The 10,372-nt window shown below is 41.8% G+C and overlaps 1 protein-coding gene across 2 annotated transcripts in view; it reads left to right on the forward strand.

Annotated features, from left to right (window-relative positions):
• The window catches only part of exoc6 (exocyst complex component 6), an 83,132-nt gene that overhangs the window by 17,871 nt on the left and 54,889 nt on the right, over positions 1–10,372 (forward strand). For both annotated transcript variants that reach the window (XM_076297894.1, XM_076297893.1), the window contains exon 2: positions 9,942–10,113. In XM_076297894.1, coding sequence (XP_076154009.1) covers positions 9,942–10,113 — 172 coding nt within the window. The remainder of the gene's footprint in view (positions 1–9,941; positions 10,114–10,372) is intronic.

Genomic DNA, 10,372 nt, shown 5'->3' on the forward strand with positions numbered 1-10,372 from the left:
ACTTCAGTAGGCCACCTCTCTCTCTCTCTCTCTCGTCTTGGCCTAGATTCAACAACTCCAGATGGTTGAGGGTGGGCCTGATGAGCAGGGAGTACAGCCAAGATCTTCATGCACATCTAGAGAGAGAGAGAGAGAGAGAGAGAGAGAGAGAGAGAGAGAATTTGAATTTTAAATACAACTTTAATGAACTAGGCTTTCACATTGTGTTACAGAAAGATCATTCTCTTTAAGAGTCAAGCTTCTTTTTGTCAATCATAACAAACTACAAATAAAAAAACCACAAAAGGACACAAAATAATAAAATAAAATAAATAAATAAATAAATAAATAAGGACTTAATTAAACCACATGTTCTCCATAAACCAGTTCACCACTCTTAACAGAGCACAAAGCTTCCCTGTAACACCATACCTCCTCAAAAATATCCAAGTCTTTCATTTCAGCATAGTATTTAAAATCTATCAAAATCCTCGACTTCACCAGCCTTTTAAACACACACACTGGATCATGATCAGATGCATCTTCAATTATACTTCTTCTACTAACCCATATTGCCATCTTTGCTTTCCCCAGTATGAAATTTAGTAACTGAGAGCAAGACTTGCGCTTTTGAGTGTACTTAACTCCCAAGATAAAAACATGCGGAGTAAAAACCAAACCAAAACATGTAAAAATACACTCCAACACTTGGAACAAGGAGACAAGCCTATGACACTCCATAAAACAGTGAAAAACTGTCTCTCTTTCAGAACAACTCGGACATTTGTCATCAACTGTAGAATTTATCACTGAAACAAAAGAATTAACTGGCACAATACCGTGTAAGACCTTCCACTGTAAATCCCCATATTTCTTAGTTAACGGTGGTTTATAAAAAGTTCTCCAATTTGGTTTAACATTCTCATCTAGCGAAAACTTGGCACGCCATGGTGTGTCAGTCCTTGCATTAAGTTTTAATTTGTTCAACACCTTAACACAGACTTTGTAAAAATCTTTACCATCAGTTTCATCCAGATACATTTTTTCAAAACAAGATACATTCAACAAAGGTCCATCACACCCATCAAACTGTGGCATGACATTCAATTTTGGAAACAGAAACCCATCATTCATTTCAGAACTGTCAGCACAGAAAAGTTGCAACATGTCACACTCCTTCTTTGTTAAGACTCCTTTCCATTTGTTTAACAACTGCGCCACAACTCGTGTTGATTTCATATGTAAAGCGGTAGCTACAGGTTCAACAACATCAAGTTCAGGGCCTGCTAGAGATACTAGGTTCCCCAAAGTTTTAAGTCCATGGCTTTCCAAAATGTGGTCCAATGGCAGAGCTGACTCCCTTGATAGATCCAGCTTAGCCCCCCTTGTCAATGGCTCTTTCAACAGTAAGGGTGCAGATATTGAAAATTCACATCTCTGTATTTTAAAGAAACATAGCACTTTAAAAAGTCCACAATAGAATGATGGTAGATTCTTGAAAGGTAGTCTCTTGGGGTCCATTAAGAAAAGGGAGATATCCAACTGTAAACCTCCCAATCTTTGCAATATACTATAGGCCAAAGGTCTCCACAATAAGTCTGTTGGGCCTACAAGCAGTCTTTGAAGAAACTGAAGGCGGAAAGCAGCAACTCGACTGATCAGATGAACAAGTCCTTGGCCTCCCTCATCTTTAGGTAAAAACAACACACTTTGGGGAATCCAATGCAGCTTATCCCAAAAGAAATTCACCATTTCAGTTTGAATATCAGACAATAACTTCTGGGGAGGATTCAACACCATTAAACGATGCCAAAGTGAGGATGCCACCAAATTATTACATATTAAAACACGCCCCCTATAGGACATGTGAGGTAATAACCAAGACCATCTTTTGAGACGTCCTTTCACTTTTTCTAGGACCCCTTCCCAATTTTTCTGTTCTGTTTGACTGTCACCCAAAAAAACACCCAAGTACCTAAATCCATTCCTGCCTGATTTTAGTCCTTGGGGTAGCTTTAGTGTCCTGCCTTCCCATTTTCCACCCAACAGTGCTTAGCTTTTGTCCCAATTAACCTTTGCTGATGACAACTTCCCAAAATTTGAAACTGTATTGGCTAAAACATTTACATCTTCTTGATTCTTTACAAAGACCACCAGATCATCAGCATAAGCAGATAACAGATATTTTGAACCACAAAGAGAAAAACCAGAAATGACCATCCTCAATTTATGCAGTAGGGGCTCAATTGCAAGAGAATACAACATACCAGAGAGTGAACAACCTTGTCTTATTCCCCTCTGAGCTTTAAAAGGAGAACATAAACCACCGTTAAATTTAAGGATACTTTCAGCACCACAATACAAAACCTTAACCTTGTCAACAAAGCCTGGGCTGAAACCAAAAGCTGTTAAAGTTTTCCATAAGTATTTGTGCTCAACCCGATCAAATGCTTTCTCTTGATCAAGAGAAATCAGTCCTGTATCCATGCCAAATAATCCTGAGACGTCCAAAATATCTCGAATTAAAGCAATGTTATCAAAGATTGATCTGCCAGGAATACAGTACGTTTGATCTCTATGGACCACTTGCTCCATTACGTTTCTTAATCTAATAGCCAGTGCTTTAGAAAAGATCTTCAAATCAGTACACAAAAGTGCCACAGGTCTCCAATTTTTTATCTCGTGGAGATCACCTTTTTTGGGTAGTAGAGTAAGGACTGCCCTCCTACAACTCAATGGTAACTCAGCTTTAGTCAGGCTGTCATTTAAAACATCTAGCAGATCATCTCCAATCACTGCCCAGAATGTCCTAAAAAACTCTACTGGAAGCCCATCAATGCCAGGTGATTTCCCACTCTCCATGGTCTTAAGAGAAGCACTGAGCTCCTCTAAAGACAGTGGTCGTTCTAATTCTTTTGCACTGCTGTTCGAAATTTTAGGAAGCCCATCAAAGAACTCCTCTTCTATTTCTGGCTGCTCACTGTATTCAGAGGAAAACAAGTCAGCATAAAAACTGACTGCTCGTCTCCGAATCTCAGCAGGCTCTTTTAGCAAATTCCCAGATTGTGAACGCAGAGCATGTATGCAACGTCGCTGACCATTCTTTCGCTCCTGACTAAAAAAGAAACGGGATGGAGCGTCCATCTCAGTCAAACTCTGAAATCTTGATCTCACTAGGGCACCCTGTGCCTTCAAGCCTAACAAGTCAGCCAATGCACCTTTTTTAACTTTGAGTGCCTCATTATGGTTTTGATCTCCTGTGGTTTCCATCAAATTTTGGAGTTCTACTATCTCTATCTCAAGATTTGTCATAGATCGGGTTATGTCTTTTGTGACACTGAAAGTATATTGCTGACAAAACTGTTTTATCTGCACCTTCCCATAATCCCACCATTGCTGAAGAGATGGAAAAAAAGTCTTACAGTTTCTAAAATCATTCCAAAAAAACAAAAAAGTTGTTCTAAAATTAGCATCACTCAACAAAGTGGTGTTAAGGTGCCAATAAGCACTCCTGGGCTTAATTAGCCTCATGCCTACACCACACTGTACCAGACAATGGTCGGAAAAAGAAACAGGACTGATCTTACAATTCCTAAAAATGTTAAGCTGATGCTTAAAACAATAAAATCTATCAAGACGGGCTAAAGAAATCAAATTGTCTCTTGCATGTGCCCATGTATATTGCCTTAAATTATTAAAATTTCTCCAAGTATCAGCAAGTTCATGTTTTTTTATTAATTCCACAAGTCTCTTTCGTGATGCAAGATGTGGTTCTGGATGATTTCTATCTGTACTTAGTTCTGTACAATTGAAATCACCTGCCATAACTAAATAATCATCTTTACTACAATCACTTAATACTTCACATAATTTATTTAAGAAAAGCATTCTTTCCATCCCAGATGAGGGAGCATACACACATAAAAAAACAAAAGCACAATGTTCAAAAATAGCTCTTACTTTCAAAAGTCTTCCATCTATAATGTTGTCAACTGAGAAATCTAGTGGAATCCAACTTGTAGAGATGAGTAAAGCCACACCCCCACTTAAAGCAGATTTATGACTAAAAAAGATTTTTCCATTCCACTCTCTACACCAATCAACAACATTTCTATCATCGGTATGGGTTTCCTGCACAAACATTACATCTATGTGTTTTTGCTTTATAAGCTCAAACAGTTGAGCTCTCTTGTTTACATCTCTAGCACCATTTATATTTAAGGTTGCTATGTTAAAAACACTCATTTGTAATAGAAAGCACAACACAAACTCAACAAGAACAAAGCGCCATATGATAAAGAAAATCAAATTAATTAGCGCTATTACTCTCATCATTAATCCCTTGTTTAAGTTTTGTCAGAAACTTTTTTAGACGAGCAATCTCTTGATCAGTAAACCCCTCATTTCCTGGATTATTCCTAAAATGTTGCACTGAGTCAACAAAGCCCATGGTATCTGGAAAATAATTCTCCACTCGTACTCGTTTAGTATTTTTGGTGCGTTTTAGAAAATCTTTAATGGCATCTAAGGTATAGAAAGCCCTAAATACATGCTGTTGTGACGTTGAGCAAGAGTCAGTAGAATCGTACTCAGATTCAATTAAGTCAGCTTGGGCAGAGACTGCAACTTTCTTAGCTGCTCTAGTGCGACTAAGAGTATCTATTTTTCTTTTCACCATAGGGAATTTAAACTTCACATTTGTGTCCATTCCTTCCTCATCGTCCAATCCCTCCAATACGGCCTCTGCTACCACAACAGCAGTCGCTTCATTTACCGTGGGAATTTCTAGCAACTTATTCCCACACGCTTCTTCACTTTCCAAAACTTGCGTGTTTACACTCTGATTAGTAGAAATCTCATCAGACACTGTGCTACACCCCATACCCAAAACTTCCTTACCTTTTGTGTCGTTTTGTTCTGGTTCTTTTTGTTCATTTTGTTTGCCAGACGGCCCTGCCGCTGAAACCTCATTCTCCGACGCTTCTCTTAGGCCTACTCCTCCAGGCTCCGTTTCTGACTGTTCATTTGTACTTGCGGCCGGGGTGCCTACTGTGGGCCTGCTTTCCTTTTTCTCAGGGCAAGCACGAATAAGATGCCCTTCCTTTCCACAATGAAAACATTTCATAGTCTCAGTAGTGGCGAAGATCGTGTAATCAAACTGATCAATTTTAAATTTGAAAGCGACATTGAGATCGCTTGTATAATCTTTAAGGATCATATACACATGTCTCCTGAAAGACACGACATGTTTCAGTAAAGGGGATTTACATCCAAGCGGGATCTTTTTAACTGAGGATACTATTTGCCCATATCGTGCCAATTCACGGCAGATTATCTCATCACTAATGAACGGCGGTACATTGGACAAAAGTACACGTCTTGAAGGAGTAACGAGTGGTAGAACATTGACCAGATTTCCATCTATGTTAATACCTGTGCTGATAATTTCACTGACTTTAGTAAAACTATCAAGAAAAATAACCACTGAACCATTCATTCTAGAAGCTGAAACAATACTATCATGTCCTACAATAGCGCCAACAGCTAGACCACATTCCTCAACAGAGATATCCAAGTTTACAGGGATTTTAATGGCATGGCGCCGACTTAAATTATCAAACGCCATTCTCTCCATGTTTGCCACGCTAACCAGCGCCCAAACCGCTGGTTGCGGACCTAATAATTACTATAAATACAACACTTATCAAACTAAGGACAAAACAAAACAACTAAACATAAATTATAAAGAAAATAGAAGAATAAACAGATAGAAAGAGAATCACTCAGCCGGACAAAGGTCCGCACGCACACTCACTCTCAGAAACGCTCGTCCAATCAGAGAGAGAGAGAGAGAGAGAGAGAGAGAGAGAGAGAGAGAGAGAGAGTGAGTGAGTGAGTGAGTGAGTGAGTGAGTGAGTGAGTGAGTGAGTGAGTGAGTGAGTGAGTGAGTGAGTGAGTGAGTGAGTGAGTGAGTGAGTGAGTGAGTGAGTGAGTGAGTGAGTGAGTGAGTGAGTGAGTGAGTGAGTGAGTGAGTGAGTGAGTGAGTGAGTGAGTGAGTGAGTGAGTGAGTGAGTGAGTGAGTGAGTGAGTGAGTGAGTGAGTGAGTGAGTGAGTGAGTGAGTGAGTGAGTGAGTGAGTGAGTGAGTGAGTGAGTGAGTGAGTGAGTGAGTGAGTGAGTGAGTGAGTGAGTGAGTGAGTGAGTGAGTGAGTGAGTGAGTGAGTGAGTGAGTGAGTGAGTGAGTGAGTGAGTGAGTGAGTGAGTGAGTGAGTGAGTGAGTGAGTGAGTGAGTGAGTGAGTGAGTGAGTGAGTGAGTGAGTGAGTGAGTGAGTGAGTGAGTGAGTGAGTGAGTGAGTGAGTGAGTGAGTGAGTGAGTGAGTGAGTGAGTGAGTGAGTGAGTGAGTGAGTGAGTGAGTGAGTGAGTGAGTGAGTGAGTGAGTGAGTGAGTGAGTGAGTGAGTGAGTGAGTGAGTGAGTGAGTGAGTGAGTGAGTGAGTGAGTGAGTGAGTGAGTGAGTGAGTGAGTGAGTGAGTGAGTGAGTGAGTGAGTGAGTGAGTGAGTGAGTGAGTGAGTGAGTGAGTGAGTGAGTGAGTGAGTGAGTGAGTGAGTGAGTGAGTGAGTGAGTGAGTGAGTGAGTGAGTGAGTGAGTGAGTGAGTGAGTGAGTGAGTGAGTGAGTGAGTGAGTGAGTGAGTGAGTGAGTGAGTGAGTGAGTGAGTGAGTGAGTGAGTGAGTGAGTGAGTGAGTGAGTGAGTGAGTGAGTGAGTGAGTGAGTGAGTGAGTGAGTGAGTGAGTGAGTGAGTGAGTGAGTGAGTGAGTGAGTGAGTGAGTGAGTGAGTGAGTGAGTGAGTGAGTGAGTGAGTGAGTGAGTGAGTGAGTGAGTGAGTGAGTGAGTGAGTGAGTGAGTGAGTGAGTGAGTGAGTGAGTGAGTGAGTGAGTGAGTGAGTGAGTGAGTGAGTGAGTGAGTGAGTGAGTGAGTGAGTGAGTGAGTGAGTGAGTGAGTGAGTGAGTGAGTGAGTGAGTGAGTGAGTGAGTGAGTGAGTGAGTGAGTGAGTGAGTGAGTGAGTGAGTGAGTGAGTGAGTGAGTGAGTGAGTGAGTGAGTGAGTGAGTGAGTGAGTGAGTGAGTGAGTGAGTGAGTGAGTGAGTGAGTGAGTGAGTGAGTGAGTGAGTGAGTGAGTGAGTGAGTGAGTGAGTGAGTGAGTGAGTGAGTGAGTGAGTGAGTGAGTGAGTGAGTGAGTGAGTGAGTGAGTGAGTGAGTGAGTGAGTGAGTGAGTGAGTGAGTGAGTGAGTGAGTGAGTGAGTGAGTGAGTGAGTGAGTGAGTGAGTGAGTGAGTGAGTGAGTGAGTGAGTGAGTGAGTGAGTGAGTGAGTGAGTGAGTGAGTGAGTGAGTGAGTGAGTGAGTGAGTGAGTGAGTGAGTGAGTGAGTGAGTGAGTGAGTGAGTGAGTGAGTGAGTGAGTGAGTGAGTGAGTGAGTGAGTGAGTGAGAGAGAGAGTTTTCATGCTTGGTTGTCATGTTGCGCCTCAGTGTGAAGCACACAGCACCTGTTCGGACGCCGGGGCCAGAGCCAGAGAGCTGTCACTCAGGGGCCCTCAGAGATAACCCACATGGCCATCAATGAGCTCAGTGATTGGCTCAGAAATGATACATGCACTCTGATTGGTTGATGGTGGAAGAACCATTACTCAGAGATAACCCACATGGCCATCAATGAGCTCAGTGATTGGCTCAGAAATGATACATGCACTCTGATTGGTTGATGGTGGAAGAACCGTTACTCAGAGATAACCCACATGGCCATCAATGAGCTCAGTGATTGGCTCAGAAATTATGCACGCCAGTGTTGCGCAGGTTTGGTCACAAGCCGCGGTCGCCCGATATTTTAATCAACCCGACCGCAACTCGGACCGCGAATATTAATTAGGACAAAATTATACCCGACCCGCGATCCGACCCGCTTATTTACAAAATGTGTGCTTTTGGTTATAGCCTGCATGCAGTGTGACAGTAGGCCATTTCTGTAAAACAAACTAATTTATTTGCGAAACTTTATGCAGTAGAACTACACGCAGTAGGCATGCAGGACATAATGTTTGCGCAGGAGAGAGAATGAGAATAAGAGCGCAAGCACGCACGCAACCACCAAGGATTAGAACACTAGGAAAGATTTGAAGGCCATGGACATAGGCTACATCTTTCTTTCGAAAACAGAAATGGTGAGGCAAGGTAGGCAAGAGAGATACATTGCTGGTCAAAACGTTAGCGTAAGAACTGGTTTATAATGCTGAATGAAGAACAAAGCTTTACTAAAGCGCATCCACTGTTTAAAGTCACGAACACAACGAACTAAGGTAACTTTTATGCATGCGCGAACCTATACATACCGGTAGATATGGCTGTGTAGTCTGTGCCATAACATTTATTCCTGCAGGCTGCCCGTTTTGGCTGTCATACTTTTAAATGGCTTCGCAAGAAGTAGGCCTACATAGACCACTACTACTACCACTACGACTACTGTCAACTTCTTTAAGAACTTTTCCCAATATTTCCCATAGCCTATATCACTTTTCCTGAAGGGGTGTCTTTATTATTTTAACTTGCGTCTTCAGCTTCTTTACTGTTGACTTTACTGTATTGATGCTTTACTGTATTGATGCTAGCCTTCTCGTGATATTTTAAGTAGGCCTATTTGTAGAAAATATATATTTCAATATTTTTAACTGACCCGCCCGCAAATGACCCGAATATCATTAAAATATTTTGTTTATGACTTATAACCGCGGGTGACCGCTTAATTTCGGGCAGACCGCGCAACACTGATGCACGCTGATTGGTTGATGGTGGAAGAACCGTTACTCAGAGATAACCCACATGGTCATCAATGAGCTGCAGGTTTAGGTATTTTTGGCAACTGTAGAGCTCCCTCTCCCTCGATATATTTATATTTTACTCTGCTGTTATAAATAGCAAACTTCTCATGACTTACCCCTGCTGTACATGCTTTTGTTATGGAGGTGAGGTATTAACAACAAGCAAAAACTATCCCCAAAAAGCTATATCTACTGACAAGGTAATGTTTCATGATTCTCACGAGATTTGTCGGACCGCCGTTCTTGAAGTTGCATGGCTGGTTTTCTCGGTAGTGAGTCGCTACGTCTATGCGGCATAGCTATGCTAGGTGAACGATTCGCCTAATAGAATCATCAAATTCGTTATATTAAGGTGAAAAAAATTACATAGTGTAAAATTGCAAAAAGGTGCTGCAAATTGCAGGGTTCGAGTCTGGGCAAGTGCAGGCCTGAGCCCTGCGGTCAACACAATGCAGGTTCCACACAATCACTGAAGTTAAATTTAAACTAGTGTTTGTCTTTCTTAAAAATAAAAATGATGCAAACTAGTATGTACAATGTACATACTAGTCTACTCTCATACTCTGGCCTACTCTACTGTATTTTAATGCCATTCATACTTGGTGAGCCAATTGTTTTCTCAGGTGGTACTCATTGTAAAAAGTTTGCGATCCATTTTTTTATGGTATAACAACAACCCATAAAGCTTTGTTTTGGTAAAAAAAATTATAACACCTGCTGAGTTATCAACACATACCAAACTAACACATAAATGTCAAGATAATATTATAGTGTGTCTAAGTTCCTAAAAGTATGTGAGCATTGTTACTGTGTTATATGGTTCTGATAGGCTCTGTTACCTGGGCCAGGGTTAGGGTACCACCCCCTTCTGGTCTAATGTGTGTAGTTTTGGGGGGAAAAAGGTAGTGGAGATTACGAGGAGGTGTGTGTGAGTTGGAGCTCCTATACGTGAGTGTAAAAGTGTGTTCTTGTGGCGTGGCTGTGGCCGACAACAGTCAACATTAAACCGGGTTAATGATAAACTGTCTCTTCATTGGCACAGAACGTTACAATATTATGATATATTGTAATGGCTCACACCGCCTCTTTTTTTTCCAGATCTGTCTACGATGACCAGCCCAACGCCCACAAGCGCTTCATGGAGAAGCTGGATGCCAGGATACGCAACCACGACCGTGAGATCGAGAAGATGTGCAACTTCCACCACCAGGGCTTCGTGGACGCCATCACAGAGCTTCTTAAAGTCCGAGCAGACGCAGAGAAACTCATGGTAAGTCACTGCTCACAGACCTTACTTATTATATATTATTATTTTTTTTTTTTTTGGGGGGGGGGGCTTTTATGCCTTTAATGATAGGACAGTGGAGAGTGACAGGAAGCGAATGGGAGAGAGAGCAGGGGTGGGATCCGGAAAGAACCACAGGCGGGAATCGAACCCGGCTCGCCGGCGTATGGCGCAGGTGCCCCAGCCAATTGAGACTTGGGAGCTGAGCCTTCAACAAACTAATAACAAATAGGACAGCACTCCA

The sequence above is a fragment of the Alosa pseudoharengus genome, unplaced genomic scaffold (genome assembly GCF_046254945.1).
Source record: "Alosa pseudoharengus isolate Yale_2024_CS ecotype anadromous, Long Island Sound unplaced genomic scaffold, YU_APseudo_1.1 YU_APseudo_1.1_scf_21, whole genome shotgun sequence".
NCBI lineage: Eukaryota > Metazoa > Chordata > Actinopteri > Clupeiformes > Clupeidae > Alosa > Alosa pseudoharengus.